This window comes from Vulpes lagopus, chromosome 6 (assembly GCF_018345385.1).
Source record: "Vulpes lagopus strain Blue_001 chromosome 6, ASM1834538v1, whole genome shotgun sequence".
NCBI lineage: Eukaryota > Metazoa > Chordata > Mammalia > Carnivora > Canidae > Vulpes > Vulpes lagopus.
Window position 1 is genome coordinate 74,994,722 of NC_054829.1, and position 17,316 is coordinate 75,012,037.

The 17,316-nt window shown below is 43.1% G+C and overlaps 1 gene segment (V, D, J or C); it reads left to right on the forward strand.

Moving 5' to 3' along the window:
- The first annotated feature begins 3,380 nt into the window (after positions 1–3,380).
- Positions 3,381–10,865, forward strand: LOC121492632. The segment is given in 3 exon segments: positions 3,381–3,520; positions 3,622–3,948; positions 10,549–10,865. Coding segments are annotated over 3 exon segments (690 nt in total).
- Positions 10,866–17,316: the final 6,451 nt, after the last annotated feature.

The window sequence follows — 17,316 nt, forward strand, 5'->3', positions numbered from 1 at the left end:
GCCGCCGCTGAGCTGTTCCCGGAGCCGCGCAGCCCCCTCCGCGCGGAGCTTCTTCCTCCGCCCGAGCCGCCGCCGCTGAGCTGTTCCCGGAGCCCCGCAGCCCCCTCCGCGGAGCCGCCCCCGAGCCCCTCCGAGCTGCTCCGGGTCCCGCCGAGCGCTGCAGCCCTTAGGGAGCTCGGCGCACTCTCCGGGGCGCAGTTCCTCTGTTACTGTCCCAGGGAGCCCGAGGGCGTCCCCGCCTTTCTGGGGATCCTGCTCCAATTCCCGGGGAGCCCCTTTCCGCGGGGAAGGTCGGTGCAGCTCCTGCTCCTCCGGGACGGGGCTCTCCTGTCCTGGGGACACTCGCCCCGGCCTCAGCCCGGCTCCTCGCGGGGCCCCTCCCCCTCGGAGGCCTTTTGTGTCTTTATTTCTTTTTCCCCGTCTTCCTACCTTGATAGAAGCGCGAACTCTTCTCACTGTAGCGTTCCAGCTGGTCTCTCTTTAAATCTCAGGCCGAATTCGTAGGTTTTCAGGATGATTGGATGGTTTTCTAGGTAATTTGCTGAGGACAGGTGACCTGGAGACCCTACTCCTCCGCCATCTTGCCCCTCCCTCTCTGGGCTAGATTTTGAGACAGATCAGAAGTCCTGTATGCATCCCACAGGGTCAGGGGGACTGATCTAAGAAAACCAAAATTATGGTTGATCAGAGGCACAATTTGAAATTGAATTGAAACTGAAATTTCCTGCTGCATTTGTTATGAAAAATACCTGATACATCTGTATAAGAAGATCATGGTAGATATTTTTCTTCTCCTAGATGAGATATAGTATTTGAATTTAAAAGTAATTCATGTATTTTGTCAAATGCTTTCTCTGCATCTAATGAGAGGATCATATGGTTCTTGGTTTTTCTCTTGCTGATATGATGAATCACATTGATGGTTTTACGAGTGTTGAACCAGCCTTGTGTCCCAGGGATAAATCCTACTTGGTCATGGTGAATAATTTTCTTAATGTGTTGTTGGATCCTATTGGCTAGTATCTTGTTGAGAATTTTTGCATCCATGTTCATCAGGGATATTGGTCTGTAATTCTCCTTTTTGGTGGGGTCTTTGTCTGGTTTCGGAATTAAGGTGATGCTGGCCTCATAGAACGAATTTGGAAGTACTCCATCTCTTTCTATCTTTCCAAACAGCTTTAGTAGAATAGGTATGATTTCTTCTTTAAACGTTTGATAGAATTCCCCTGGGAAGCCATCTGGCCCTGGACTCTTGTTTCCTGGGAGGTTTTTGATGACTGCTTCAATTTCCTCCCTGGTTATTGGCCTGTTCAGGTTTTCTATTTCTTCCTGCTCCAGTTTTGGTAGTTTGTGGCTTTCCAGGAATGCGTCCATTTCTTCTAGATTTCCTAATTTATTGGCGTACAGCTGTTCATAATATGTTTTTAAAATCGTTTGTATTTCCTTGGTGTTGGTAGTGATGTCCCCTTTCTCATTCATGATTTTATTAATTTGAGTCTTCTCTCTCTTCTTTTTAATAAGGTTGGCTAATGGTTTATCTATCTTATTAATTCTTTCAAAGAACCAACTCCTGGTTCTGTTGATCTGTTCCACAGTTCTTTTGGTCTCGATATCATTGAGTTCTGCTCGAATTTTAATTAACTCTCTTCTTCTAATGGGGGTGGGGTCTATTTGTTGCTTTTTCTCTAGTTCCTTTATGTGTAAGGTGAGCTTTTGTATTTGAGATCTTTCCTGTTTTTGAATGTATGCTTGTATTGCGATGTATTTCCCCCTCAGGACTGCTTTTGCTGCATCCCAAAGATTTTGAACGGTTGTATCTTCATTTTCATTAGTTTCCATGAATCTTTTTAATTCTTCCTTAATTTCCTGGTTGACCTTTTCATCTTTTAGCAGGATGGTCCTTAACCTCCACGTGTTTGTGGTCCTTCCATATTTCTTGTTGTGATTAAGTTCTAATTTCAAGGCATTATGGTCTGAGAATATACAGGGGACTATCCCGATCTTTTGGTATCGGTTCAGACCCGATTTGTGACCCAGTATGTGGTCTATTCTGGAGAAAGTTCCATGTGCACTTGAGAAGAATGTGTATTCAGTTGAGTTTGGATGTAAAGTTCTGTAGATATCTGTGAAATCCATCTGGTCCAGTGTATCATTTAAAGCTCTCGTTTCTTTGGAGATATTATGCTTAGAAGACCTATCCAGGGTAGAAAGAGCTAGATTGAAGTCACCAAGTATAAGTGTATTATTATCAAGGTATTTCTTGAGTTTGGTTATTAATTGGTTTAAATATTTGGCAGCTCCCACATTTGGGGCATATATATTGAGGAGTGTTAAGTCCTCTTGTTGGATAGATCCTTTGAGTATGAGATAGTGTCCCTCTTCATCTCTCACTATAGTCTTCGGGGTAAATTTTAATTTATCTGATATAAGGATGGCAACCCCTGCTTTCTTTTGAGGACCATTTGAATTTGACAAAATACAGCAGTATGAAGTATGGTGACTTCATCAAGGAAAGAGCATTTTCACAGGAAAGGAATCACTCAAAGTAACTAAAAGGCCACCTAGAGAACGCAAGAAGATATTTGGAAATGTCTTATCAGATTAAAGGCTCAAATTCAAATCTAAAATGAACTTATCAATCTCAACACACACCAAAGATATATATCTCCAATCAGAATTGGGCAGAAGTTGTGAACAGACTTCCTGTCCTGCATGAGGTCCCGCACCACACCATATACTAGGGAGCTGATCCACATGCAAAAAGAAATTCATTTGCTCTCCTAGATCTGCTATATATCAGACAAAATATTAAAGAATCTGACAAATAACAGGGAAAATATTTATGCACCTAAATCTAAGATTACCCTTGAAATTAGGCAATAATAAAATAAAAGATATTAAAATCGGTCAACAGGAAGTTAAATAATTTGTTTGCATATACATTGTCAATGAGGAAAATTATTTCAAAAACCATTACAAGTAACTAATGATCTCAAAGAAAACTCAGGATATAAAATCAATACAGACGATAAAGTTAAATCCTACACACTACCAACAAATTTTCTGTATAAAATTTACAAAACAATCTCCTTTACCCTGGTACCAAAATTAAATATTTATGATTAAACGTCATTAAGCAGAGAAAATACTGTTAAAAAATGACCTTTTCTAATGAAAGACTTTTAAAAAGGAACATAAATGCAAAGATAAATACGTTGATGGATTAGAATATCATAAATCCCCTGTGAACCCAAAAGAAACTGATCTGGGGTTGTGAAGCAATCTTTGTATATAACTTATTAAGAAATGAATCTAACTTGGTAGGTGACTATATAGTCAGGGGACATGCAAATAGGACCCTCCCTCCACTGATTAAACAAGCCCATCCCCGACCCTGCAGCTGGGAGAGGAGCTCCAGGCCCAGGGTCTCCAGGTGACCCCGTTCAGTGCTAAGGACACAACAGACAAACCACCATGGAGTCTGTGCTCTGCTGGGTTTTCCTTGTCGCTATTTTAAAAGGTAATTCATGGAGAACCAGATACCCTGAGTCTGTGAGTGGAGGTGAGTGAGAGAAACAGGATGTGGGACAGTTTCCTGACCAGAATGTCTTCTGTATGCAGGTGTCCAGGGTGAGGTGCAGCTGGTGGAGTCTGGTGGAGACCTGGTGAAGCCTGGGGGGTCCCTGAGACTCTCCTGTGTGGCCTCTGGATTCACCTTCAGTAGCTACGGCATGAGCTGGGTCCGCCAGGCTCCAGGGAAGGGGCTGCAGTTGGTCGCAGCTATTTGGTATGATGGAAGTAGAACATACTATGCAGACGCTGTGAAAGGCCGATTCACCATCTCCAGAGACAACGCCAAGAACACGCTGTATCTGCAGATGAACAGCCTGAAAGCTGAGGACACGGCCATGTATTTCTGTGCGAAGGACACAGTGAGTCGACCTCAGTGTGAGCCCAGACACAAACCTCCTTATTGAAGGGGATCAGGACCACCGGGTGGTGCACACTCCTCACCACTTCTGTCTTGAAGGCCCAGGAGCAGGTGCAGATGGAGGTTCTGGGCAGGTTTCCTGTCAGGGTCTGGGGCTTCCTCTCCAAGGAGCAGTTTCCCCAAGGGAGTCTCTCTGGGCACAGGATTCTGTGCTTACATATTCAGTCTCTAACTTACACACTTTGTTGTCATAGAAAGAGAAATATTCCAATTCCAAAAGTGAGAGTGTCTCCCTCTTTGCTTAATCCTTATTCAGTTTCTGATTTGGAAATTTGGTTGGTTTTAGTCAACAACTCTTCTTACATGCTCAAGCACAAATCTGCTTAAAATTTCTTACTACTGTTTGTAAATACCAGTTTATTACCCGTATCTCCATTTACCACAGCTTCTCCTTAATAGGAGTCCCAGCTCTATACATGGAACATGAAACAACCACCCAGCTCACTGTGCAATGATTTTATTTTATTTTATTTTTTATATTTTTATTGGATTTCAATTTGCCAACATATACCATAACACCCAGAGCTTATTCCACCAATTGCCCCCCTTACTGTCCCTCACCCAGTCACCCAACCCTCCGCCGACCTCCCCTTCCACTATCCTTTGTTCATTTCCCAGAGTCGGGATTCTCTCATGTTCTGTATCTTTCCCTGACATTTCCCGCTCATTTTCCTTCCTTTCTCCTTTTTTTTCCCCTTTCTCGATTATTTACATTCCCTGAATAAATGCGACCATTTTTTGGTCATTTTCCCATTGGCTTACTTCACTCAGCATAATACCCTCCAGTTCCATCCACGTTATTGCAAAGGGTGGGTATTCCTTGTTTCTAATATACAAGGATTTTAGAAACAACATAACATTCATACTGGTCATGACACTACAAAGGGCTCAAAAATCAAATGGAGAGAAGACGGAGTGCAGGTGTGACTTCAGTCTTGAACCACTCTTGCAGAATCAATATCAGTGTGAATCTGGGAAAGCAAGGGACCCCAAGAAGTACGTGGTGAGGATGTGTAGTCTGAAGAGCCTCCTCCCCCCCACACACAGACACGAGAGTACAAACCTTTATCACCTTCATCATGGTGTCTATTAAGAGCAGGGCAGGCCTCTCAGCACGTCATAAGTGCTTGGATTTTGGAAGGACACTGGATCGTGGTGTGTGTTGTGGGACAGTTGTAGGGATGAGGTCCTGCTCCAGGAGGGGCTTGTGTGGAGTCAGTGTCCCACCTGCATCAAAGGAGGGAATTCAATGGTTCCTGATGGATTTTCCATGGGTGGGGCAGGAAGAGAAGAGGGAGGACTGGTGATCACAGGTGTCAGCAGGTGATACTCAAAGATATGGTATGATGACAAATTAAACTAAACTATTATGAAACCTGAGAGAACAAATGTGGGGGAGGACTTTCCACCTGCAGCAGATAATTCATGGATCCTTCAGGTGCTGATATCAGCTCAATCTGTGTGACCTCTACATCCCTGTTTTGGAACCAAATGTCCATGTGTTGGGAGGATGAACGGGGGCCTTAGGGGAGCACTTAGGTCTGGAGGTGCAGCTTCATGATGGGATCAGGGACCTTATACACCAGGACTAGGAAAGCTCCCTGCCTCTGGGCCCCATATGAGGTGACAGGGAAAGGACGGGCTAGGACATGGGCACTCTCCAGATACCCCATCTGCCTGCACCTGGAACTCAGACATCCCATACTCCAGAGCTGTGAGAATGAGTGTCTCTTCTTTAATCCACAGAGTCTGGGAATGTGGTGACCTCACCCAGAAACACTTAAACTAGGTCTTACCTCTTATTTGTCCTTTACAATCTAGTTCCACGAAAACACTCAGGTTATGACAAAATAGAGCAGGAAATCCACACCTGGACTCACTGTCCTCAGTCACCGTCCATGCTGTGCCTATATTTTATGACATGCTGTCCTTAGTTGCTGTGCATCACGTTTGTGCTACACATTCTCCCTAGAACCCTGGGGTTTGTGAGACCCATTAGAATCCTGGGATTCCATCCTCTTTACCACCTGTGCACCTTCAGGGCAGCATATCCCCATGGAAGCGGACATTAAAAGATTCAGATTTTCCTCTCTGCTGCTCATGGTACTATGCAGAATGTTCTGGATCAGCCTCCCTCCTGTCATCATCGCCACAGCTATATGTCCCCATCACAACATCCACACCTCCTACATCCAAAAGGTGGTCAATTTTGTACATGTCAACATGCAGTTTTTGTTCTCCCAGAACTCTGAGTGATTTCATCAGAAATCAGACTATTGCAGAACTACCTATCATGTTCCAGTTATGAGACAAGCTCAAGGACCCTGATCCAAGATCTTAAATCCTGCCTCCCAATGCTATTATAGCAAGGACCATGAGGATAATTCCCTCTGGTTTATATGCTGAAGATCAAAAGAGGATTCTGGAATTTTATTTCAAAATCATCTAAATTAATTTCCCTCCCAACTCTTATCTCAGTCCTGTGGATTCAGTTGCTGCTTGAGTGTATGTTGTAAAATTATTATATTTTTTTGCAGTAAGTAATGGTGACATGTGTGATCCATGCACATATTGTCCCGAATGTGTGACATAGAGAGGAAAGCACCTCTCGACATGTGACACGGGCTTTGGACAAGAGGTCGGGCATCCTTCACAAGGACAAGAATTGTGGGGATATTATTATCACAATTCTGTGTCTTCATTCTATTGAGGTAGATACTCTATAGATAATGTGGGCATCTGGCAGTCTCTCAAATGCACATGATCCCTTCAGGGATGGAAAATGCTGGAAAAGGGGTCAGAACAGAAGTCCTGTCTCATTTGGCAGGGTCAAAAGGACTGACATGAGAAACCCAAAATTTGAGGTGGATCAGAGCAGGAAACTGGAATTGAATTCCGTAACCTTGGCATTTTCCCTAAGTCTCTATATTCCTCTGTATGTACAAAAGCCAGTTCTATATCCTGCTCCAGAATAACAGCTTTATAATAAAGAGGTCACATAAGGTGCTGGGTCGGCGTTCAGCGAGTGTCTGTGGTGTGTGGTGAATGCACTGCGGTGTCCTGTTTTGGCTGCTATTCCCTTCAGGCCAGGCATCTACACAGGCCCTTCTTGCCTGCAGTGGGCAGTGTGTGGTCTCTGGCCATAATGTGGTGAGTTTTAACGGGTTGTGCTCTGCTCTGCTTGTGAAATGAGCCCTGATACCACGTGCACTAGAACTGAGGCCCTACTGAATTCTCAGGTTAGGAGATGTGGGTGGGCAAGGGTGCAGCCGCTCTGGAAAACCATATGGTGTGACATCAAATAAGTAATAGTAGACCTACCGTATGATCCAGCAACTGCACTACTGGTCATTTACTCTAAGAATATAAAAGCACTAAGATGCCTGGGTGGCTCAGCAGTTGAGCACATGCCTTCAGCTCAGGTCATGTTCCCAATCTGAGGATTGTGTCTCATATTGGACACCAGGGAGGACCCTGTTTCTAACTCTTTGTCACTGCCTTGTTCAGTTTTCCATGAATAAATACATAAAATCATTAAGAGGAAAAAATTCTGAGACACCTGGGTGCCTCAGTAGTTGAGCATCTGCCTTGGCTCATGGCTTAATCTCAGAGTCCAGGGATCAAGTCCCAAATTGGGCTCCATGCATGGAGCCTGATGCTCCCTCTGCATATGTCTCTGCCTCTGTGTGTGTCTGTTTTTCTCAGGTATAAATAAACGAGGTCTTTTAAAAAATAAAATAAAAATAATACAAAAATACAAATTCAAAGGGATACATGCACCTGGATTTTTACAGCACCATTATGCACATTAGCCAAACTATCTAAACTATCGATACATGGAATGAAATCTAATCCATTTGGAACGATGGGCATGGAGGTAGCAAGTATAATGCTAAGTGAAGTGAGTCAGTCAAAGTAAGACAATCATTGTATGATTTCAGTCATATATTGAGTTTAAGAAAGAAAAAATGAGCAAAGGGGAATAAAGTCAATACCTAGATCTAGTAATAGCCCCTTCATTACAGAGTACAAGCTGATGGTTATCACATGGGAGGTAAGTGGGGTATGGATGATTTGTCAAATGGGGATTAGGGAATGTATTATTGTGTAGGACACATTGTGAGAACCCACATCCTGGGAGTGTCAGAAAATCTGGTGTGAGGTAACCGGGGCGAGGGCTGAGGAGGTTACAGGGACAAGGATTTTCCTGACTTCCTCACACCAATGAGTCAGGCGTTTGGGACAAAGATAATGCTCTTGTGTGCACGCCACTCTCTCTAGGAAGGTTGGGAGCAACAGCTCCACTGAAGGGATGATACAGGTTAAACAATTTGCATGAAGAAAATATGTGTTACTTTCTGTAGTGGCAATATTTGCAATCTCTATATGGGTAGAAGGAGAGGATGTCCCTTGAGGCATCATCTGGGAAGACTTTGGAGGTGTCAGGCTTCAGAGTCTGGACTGTGGATGTGTCATCAATGAGCTTGGACTATCTCCTTTTTTGACATGTGACAAGGTGTTTGAGGTAAAGAAGTAATGTGAACCCCATGGATGAATTTCTCTGTCCCAGTCCCCGTGGGAGAATCACAACATTCTATTCCCCATTATGGCAAGGGAAACAAAAGCAAAAATGAATTCTGGGAGCACCATCAAGATAAAAATGTTCTGAAGAATAAAGGAAACTCTCAACAAAACTGAATCACAAGCTACAGAAGGGAGAAGATATTACCAAATGACATATCAGACAAAAGGCTTGTATCCAACATGTATAAAGAACTTATTAAAACTCATCACCCAAGAAACAAGGAATCCAGTCAAGAAATGGGGAGAAAACATTAACAGACATTTTCCTGAACAAACCTACAGTTGGCCAACAAGCACATCTGTATAAAAATATCAACAGCACTGTTCACAGATTTAGAATAATCAGAAAATATTTAGGGAACCACAAAGACCTCAAAGAGCAGCAGCAATCCTGAAAAAGTAAAGCAAAGCTTATGAAATCTTGATTCTGGTTGTCAAAGTATATTACAACGTTGTGATCATCAGGACACTATGGCACTGGCAAAAATACAGAAGTGTAGATAAATAGAAAACTTTGAGAACCCAGAAATGGACCCTAAAATCTGTGGTCAAAAAATCCTGACAAAGCAGGAAAGAATATCCAATGGAAAAAAGAAAGTCTCTTCAGCAAATAGTGTTGGGAATACTGGAGACCCACATGCAGAAGAATGAAAGGGGACCCTTTTCTGACATCATTCATAACAATGGACTCAAAGTTGATGAAAGAATTAAATGTGAGTTGGGAATCCATCAGATTTCTCAGGAGAACACAGGCAAAACCTTTTATACCTCAGCTGCAATCACTTCTAGAGGTGTCTGCAGAGGCAAGGGAATGAAAAGGAAAATGAACCATGGCGACATCATCAAGGAAAGAGCATTTTCACAGCAAAGGAATCACTCAAAGTAACTAAAAGTCAACCTACAGAATGGGAGAAGATAGTTGGAAATGTCTTATCTAATTAAGGGCTGGAATCCAAAATATACAAAGGGCTTATCAAACTCAACAGCCACCAGTATCTCCAATCAGAATTGGGCAGTAGTTGTGAACAGACGTCTTGTTGTGTCCTGAGTTCCCACATCACACCATATATTAGGGATCTCATCCACATGCAAAATGAATTTCATTTGCTCACCTAGAACTGCTGTATATCCATCAAAATATTAGAACAAATAATTTGACAGAAAAGAGGGAAAACGTTTATGCCCCTTACTTGGAGACTACCATAGAAATTAAGCAATAATAAAATAAAAGATATTAATATCAGTCAACAAAAGAAAAATAATTTGCTTCTACATGACATTGTCATATAAATAATGAATGAGAACAAGCCTTACAAAAACATTTAGAAATAACTAAGGAGCTCAGGGAAAATTCAGGACATAAAATCAATTTATACAATAAAGCTAATTTCTACACACTAACAAAAAATTTTCAGTATAAGATGTACAAAACAATCCCCTTTGCACTGTTATCAAAAATAAATATTTAAGATTATACCTCATTAAGGAGAGAAAATCCTGTTTAGAAATGACCAATAATAATGAAAGACATAAAAAAGCACAGAAAGGCAAAGATAAAACATTCATGGGTTAGATCATTATAAATACACTGTCCCCCCTATAGAAAGTGATCTACGGTTGAGAAGTAATCCTTGTGTATAACATGAAAAGAGTTGAATCTAAGTCTGGAGTTGATTATATAGTTAACGACATGCAAATAGGGCGTTCACTCCACTGATTAAACCAGCCCATCCCAGACCCTGCCGCTGGGAGAGAAGCCCCAGCCCCAGGATACCCAGGTGACCCCATTCAGTGCTCACGACACAATAAAGACAAACCACCATGGAGTCTGGAGTCTGTGCTCTGCTGGGTTTTCCTTATCGCTATTTTAAAAGATAATTCAGGGAGAACAAGAGACTATGAGTCTGTAAGTGGAGGTGAGAGAAACAGGGGATGTGGGACCGTTTCCTGACCAGGATGTGTTGTGTCTGCAGGTGTCCAGGGTGAGGTGCAGCTGGTTGAGTCTGGCAGAGACCTGGTGAAGCCTGGGGGGTCCCTGAGACTGTCCTGTGTGGCCTCTGAATTCACCTTCAGTAGCTACAGCATGAGCTGTGTCTGCCAGGCTCCTGGGAAGGGGCTGCAGTGGGTCGCAGAAATTAGCAGTAGTGGAAGTAGCACATACTACACAGACGCTGTGAAGGGCCGATTCACCATCTCCAGAGACAATGCCAAGAACACGCTCTATCTGCAGATGAACAGCCTGAGAGCCGAGGACATGGCCGTGTATTACTGTGCAGACACAGTGAGTTGACCTACGTGTGATCCCAGACACAAACCTCCCTGTAGAAGGGGATCGGGTGACCAGGGGGTGCAAACTCCTCACCACTTCTGTCTTGAAGGCCCAGGAGCAGGTGCAGATGGAGATTCTGGGCAAGTTTCCTGTCAGGGCCTGGGCATCCTCTCCCATGAGCAGTTTCCCTAGGGAGCCTCTCTGAACACGTGATTATGTGTTTAACTATTCAGTCTCTTTCTTAAGAGAGTTAGAAATTCAAGTATAGCACTGCAATTACTTGTACTTAACTTTTCCTGACCCGAAATATTAATCAATTACAGATACCTCCATTCATGTTATCTGAACTTTTTTATGAGACCCAGTGGCACTCACTGTGTATCACAGGACCCCAAGCTAACATGCTGCATTGAATATCACGGTATAGAGGAATTTCCAATCAACACAAGAGAATCGAGACATTCTACAAAAATGTTAATAACAGCCTAAGAGTGCGAGAGATTCCCAGCATGACATGGTAGGCATGTGGACTCGTAGGTCACTCACACACACACACACACACACACACACACACACACACACTCATGAGAGTATAAATTTTTATCAGCCTCACCGTCATGTCCGTTGGGAGCCAGGCAGGCCTCTCATTACATTATAAATGCCTGGATGGTGCCAGGGAAGGACACTGGCTCAAATTGTGTGTTGTGGGTCAGTGGTGGGGATGGAGTCCTGCTCCAGGAGGGGCTTGTGTTGAGTCAGTGTCCCAACTGTATCAAAAGAGGGAACTCCTGGGTTATTGTTTGATTTCTTATCCTATTTGTGGAGGAGAATAATGAGGAAGGAGCGTCAGTGAGCTAGCAGGCAATAAAGAATGGACATGGTGTGAGGAATAATTTCACTAAACAAGTATCAAAGTGGAAGGACAAAAGAGACACATTTACATTCTCAGTAGACAAATATGTGAATCCCACGAAAAGGAGAGGAATAATATATGGAAGCAGCACAAAACATAAAATGATAATACAAAGAGGCCAAGATCCTACCAGGTCTCAGATGGTAGCTGTCCTCTCCCCAGGGTTACCAGCTGGTTCTTAAGGTCATGTGTACACAATGTGCTCAGAGTCCAGAAGCTTCTACTGGATCCATTAAGATCCTAGGAGTAAGGACTGGGATTCAAGGACCTTCCACCTGCAAAGTATGACTCATAGATTATTCAGGTGCTGACATCAGCTCACTCTGTGTGACCCCTACGATCCTCATGTTGGAACCTAAATCCATGAGTTGGGGGGAGGTGGTGGGGCCTTAGGGGAGCACTTAGGTCAGGAAGTGCAGACTCATGATGGGATCAAGGCCCTTTTACACCAGGACTGGGGAAGCTCCCTGCACCCTGGCCCCGTGAGGTGACGTGGAAAGGACTGGGTAGGACGTGGGTGCTCTCCAGACACATCTGCCTGCACTTGGACCTTAGATGTCCCAGATTCCAGAGCTGTGAGAATGATTCTCTGTTGTTTGATCCGCCCAGTCCATGTACGTTGTTCCAGCACGTCGTACAGGCTAAACTCAATTTTTCTTTGTTTAAGTTAAATTTACTAGCATTTACTATACACTCAGTGCTCATCACATCATGTGCCCTCCTTAACTCCCTTCACCGAGTTACCCCATCCCACACCCTTTCCCTTCCAGTGACCCTTAGTTTTTTTTTTCCCCCTGGAGTATAGTGTCTCTCATGACTTGGCTTCCTCTCTGTTATTACCCCACTAAGTTTCACTCCTTCCCTTATGGTCTCTTTCAGTATTTCTTATATTCCACATATGAGTGAGACTATATAATTGTCTTTGTGTGATTGATTTATTTCTCTCAATAGGATACCTCCAGGTCCAACCATGTTAAGGAAATGTAATTTCATGTTATACTTCATTTCTGATGGAAGTGTAATATTCCATTGTATATGTAAACCACATCTTCTTTATCCATTCATCTGTCGATGGACACCGAGGCTCCTTCCATGATTTCTTTATCCACTCTTCTGTACCAGCACATCATGACTCCTCCCAGAATTTGGCTGTTGTGGACATTGCTGCTGTGAACATTGGGGTGCAGGTGTCCATTTGTTTAACTACATCTGTGTCTTTGGGGTAAATACCCTGTAGTGCAATGGCTGGGTCCTGGGGTGGCTCACTTTTTTAGGACATGCCATTCAGTTTCCTGGAATGGCTGAACAAGCCTGCATCCCCACAAAAAGTAGAAGAGAGTTGCACTTTCTTGATATCCTCACTTATATTTATTGTTATGCCCTGCTACTGTATCCATTCTGAGTTATATAAGTGGCATTTTGTGCTCATCCCATCAAGTGCCCTCCTCAGTGTCCATCACCCAGTCAGTTACCCCAACCCCCACCTACCTCCCTTTCCACCTATCCTTGTTCTTTTCCCAGATTTAGAAGTTTCTCATGCTCTATCACCCTCACTGATATTTCCCACTAATTTTCTCTCCTTTCCCCTAAAATCCCTTTCACAATTTTTTATCAAAGTAGAGAGATTCCTGGGTGGATCAGGAGTTTAGTGTCTGCCTTCTACTCAGGGTGTGATCCTAGAGTCCAGAGATTGAGTCCCACATCGGGCTCCCTGCATGGGGCTAGCTTCTCCCTCTGCCTTTGTCTCTGCCACTATCATGAATAAATAAATAAATAAATAAATAAATAAATAAATAAATAAATATTTGAAATATATCTAAGTGTCTATCATCAATCTCTCATATATTCATCTCAAGTCTATTTGAGGCCTCTTCATCTAGGTCAGGTTTATCCTATTGGCATGAGCCTGTCAGGAATCTGAACTGAATTCCTGAAATCTCTTCTTAGGCCCCTAATGATTAGATCATAGTCAACCCCAGGACTAATGCTCCATTTCCTTCACGGTGGCTATTTGTTGTTCACTAAGTCCACACCTGAGATAGTTATGATCTCTGTGCTGCATCAGAGGAACATAGTCCATGTTCTGTAAAATACGTCTCTGCTCCCCAAGTTAACAGGACCCTGTGTAAGGTACAGGTCTCAGGAGAAGTGAGGCAGCCTCCCCCCATAGGATTCGTAGCTGCAGATCACAGATTAGGTGCCCTGTGTTGTTGTCTGTGCCCTCGAGGATGTGGATACCACATCCAGGGAATGCAGACACCTGTGTCCAGGCAGACAAAGCCCGTCAGTACTGACCATCAGGATCAAGGTCTCCAGGTGGTCTATGCTGTGCAGGTAGCAGTTCACAAAAGGTCAAGTACATCCATGTGGAAACTGAAAGAAATGTGATCTTGGGAACCAGTAAATTTATGTATCATTATATTTACAGCAAGTTAGTTACCAATATAAAATTTCTTCATGCAATTATGTCTGGGATGAATGTTACATTTGACTGTATATACGACTAGATTGGTAAAGTTCTCTGCACCAATGTGGATCCTCTTAAATTCCTTTTTAAAAGATACATTAGGCTTAATTAAATTGTGAAAAAAATAAATTGTGATCCACTCATTTGTCCAACACAGATTGTTATGCTCTAAATGTTGTGGACATTTATTGACCTGATCCCAACACAACTTCTAGACCACGTGCTTGTCCAACAGCAAACAACATGCCTTGTGGGTTCAATGAGGAGATGCCCATCGGTCTTCCTGGGAGGTCCCGGGGAGCATGAATCAGTGGCTGTCCACTTATACGGCAGGCTTCCTCCCAAACCTGCCCAATTTTCCTCAACAAATGGATAAAATCCACTCTCAGGCAGTATGAGATCACTGCTCTCTCCTCAGGGCAGGGTGTGGTGTCTGGGGAAGGCAGAGCTGTGTTCTGGAGGAAGATGAGTTTATAGGGCCTTCTCTGTGTCTGGTGAGAGCTCCTCAAGTTTAGGGTCTCAGATGTCAGGTTGGGACTGTGGGGATTGTTGTGATTGTTCATGACTGAGAAGACCTGAGTCTCCTTGTCCTGACACTCCTGTCCCAGCTGATGCTGCAGGAGTCAGACCCAGGACCGGGGAGGGGCTCACAGACCCCACACCTCAAAACAACTGCCTGTGGAGTCTCCATATGAAACAGTGATTTTCGTAGCAATGCATCCACCAACCCCAGGAGAGTGGGTGCAGTGAATTGGTTCATAGTTATACTTATAACACAGGCAACACCCTATCCCCCCAGGAGCCACATGTCCATCTTCAGAGTCCAGTACCAGTACCAGTGCCCCTGTAGCTGAGCTCAGGTCCCACCAAAGAGTAAGCCATGCCTTACTGTGCAGGAGATATGGGGAGGGGCTGTCAGTGTGAGTCTAAACACACATCCCTGCAGGAACAGGGCAAGGGATGGGCTGCCGGTGTGTTGCAGTCATCAGCAGATATTTAGGTCACCAGAGGGATCTCAGTTCACCAGGAGGCACTCAGGCCATCGGGGAGCACTGAGGATACAGGTGGAGCTCTGGTCACCAGGGATATTCATAGACTGGGGCCATTTAGGAATCACAAGGACAGGATAACATCCAGGAAGAGATGTAGAACGTGAATTTCTTTCTTTGTAGCTAAAGAATACATTGTGTGTTTGTAGGTCTGCATTTAGAAAAGTCATGATATTTTTACTCATAGAATACATTCATATAATTAGGTTTTAAATCATAAAAAATATATAACCTAAAATATCCTTTAAATACCATCTGGAAAACGAATATTTTGAAGAAAAATATTTTCAATTATTTACATTTATGATTGTAGATTTCTTTTTTTTTATTAATTAATTTTTATTGGTGTTCAATTTACCAACATACAGAAAAATCACCCAGTGCTCATCCCGTCAAGTGTCCTCCTCAGTGCCCGTCACCCAATCCCTCCCACACCCCACCATCCTCCCCGTCCACCACCCCTAGTTCGTTTCCCAGAGTTAGGAGTCTTTATGTTCTGTCTCCCTTCCTGATATTTCCCAACATTTCTTCTCCCTTCCCTTATATTCCCTTTCACAATTATTTATATTCCCTAAATGAATGAGAGTATACACTGTCCTTCTCCGATTGACTTACTGCACTCAGCATAATACCCTCCAGTTCCATCCACGTCGAAGCAAATGGTGGGTATTTGTCGTTTCTAATGGCTGAGAAATATTCCATTGTACACATAGACCACATCTTCTTTATCCATTCATCTTTCGATGGACACTGAGGCTCCTCCTCAGTTTGGCTACTGTGGACATTGTTGCTATAAAAACCGGGATGCAGGAGTCCTGGTGTTTCATTGCATCTGCATCTTTGGGGTAAATCGACCCAATTGCTGGGTCATGGGGAAGGTATATTTTAAACTCTTTGAGGAACCTCCACACAGGTTTCCACAGTGGCTGCACCAGTTCACATTCCAACCAACAGTGTAAGAGGGTTCCCTTTTCTCCGCATCTCTCCAGCTTTTGTTGTTTCCTGCCTTGTTAATTTTCCCCATTCTCACTGGTGTAAGGTGGTATCTCATTGTGGTTTGGATTTGTATTTCCCTGATGGCAAGTGATGCAGAGTATTTTCTCATGTGCATGTTGGCCATGTCCATGTCTTCCTCTGTGAGATTTCTCTTCAAGTCTTTTGCCCATTTCATGATTGGATTGTTTGTTTCTTTGGTGTTGAGTTTAAGAAGTTCTTTATAGATTTTGGAAACTAGCCCTTTATCTGTTATGTCATTTGCAAATATCTTCTCCCATTCTGTAGGTTGTCTTTGAGTTTTGTTGACTGTATCCTTTGCTGTGCAAAAGCTTCTTATCTTGATGAAGTCCCAATAGTTCATTTTTGCTTTTGTTTCTTTTGCCTTTGTGGATGTATCTTGCAAGAAGTTACTGTGGCTGAGTTCAAAAAGGGTGTTGCCTGTGTTCTCCTCTAGGATTTTGATGGAATCTTGTCTCACATTTAGATCTCTAATCCATTTTGAGTTTATCTTTGTGTATGGTGAAAGAGAGTGGTCTAGTTTCATTCTTCTGCATGGGGATGTCCAATTTTCCCAAAACCATTTACTGAAGAGACCGTCTTTCTTCCAATGGATAGTCTTTCCTCCTTTATCGAATATTAGCTGACCATACAGTTCAGTGTCCACTTCTGGATTCTCTATTCTGTTCCATTGATCTATGTGTCTGTTTTTGTGCCAGTACAACACTGTCTTGATGACCTCAGCTTTGTAGTACAACCTGAAATCTGGCATTGTCATGCCCGCAGCTATGGTTTTCTTTTATAAAATTACCCTGGCTATTCATTAAACGTGTAAATTGCCCTCGGTAACATTGACATTTTCACAATTCTGCCAATCCATGAGCATGGAATGTTTTTCTATCTCTTTGTGTCTTCCTCAATTTCTTTCAGAAGTGTTCTATAGTTTTTAGGGTATACATCCTTTACCTCTTTGGTTAGGTTTATTCCTTGGTATCTTATGCTTTTGGGTGCAATTGTAAAAGGGATTGACTCCTTAATTTCTCTTTCTTC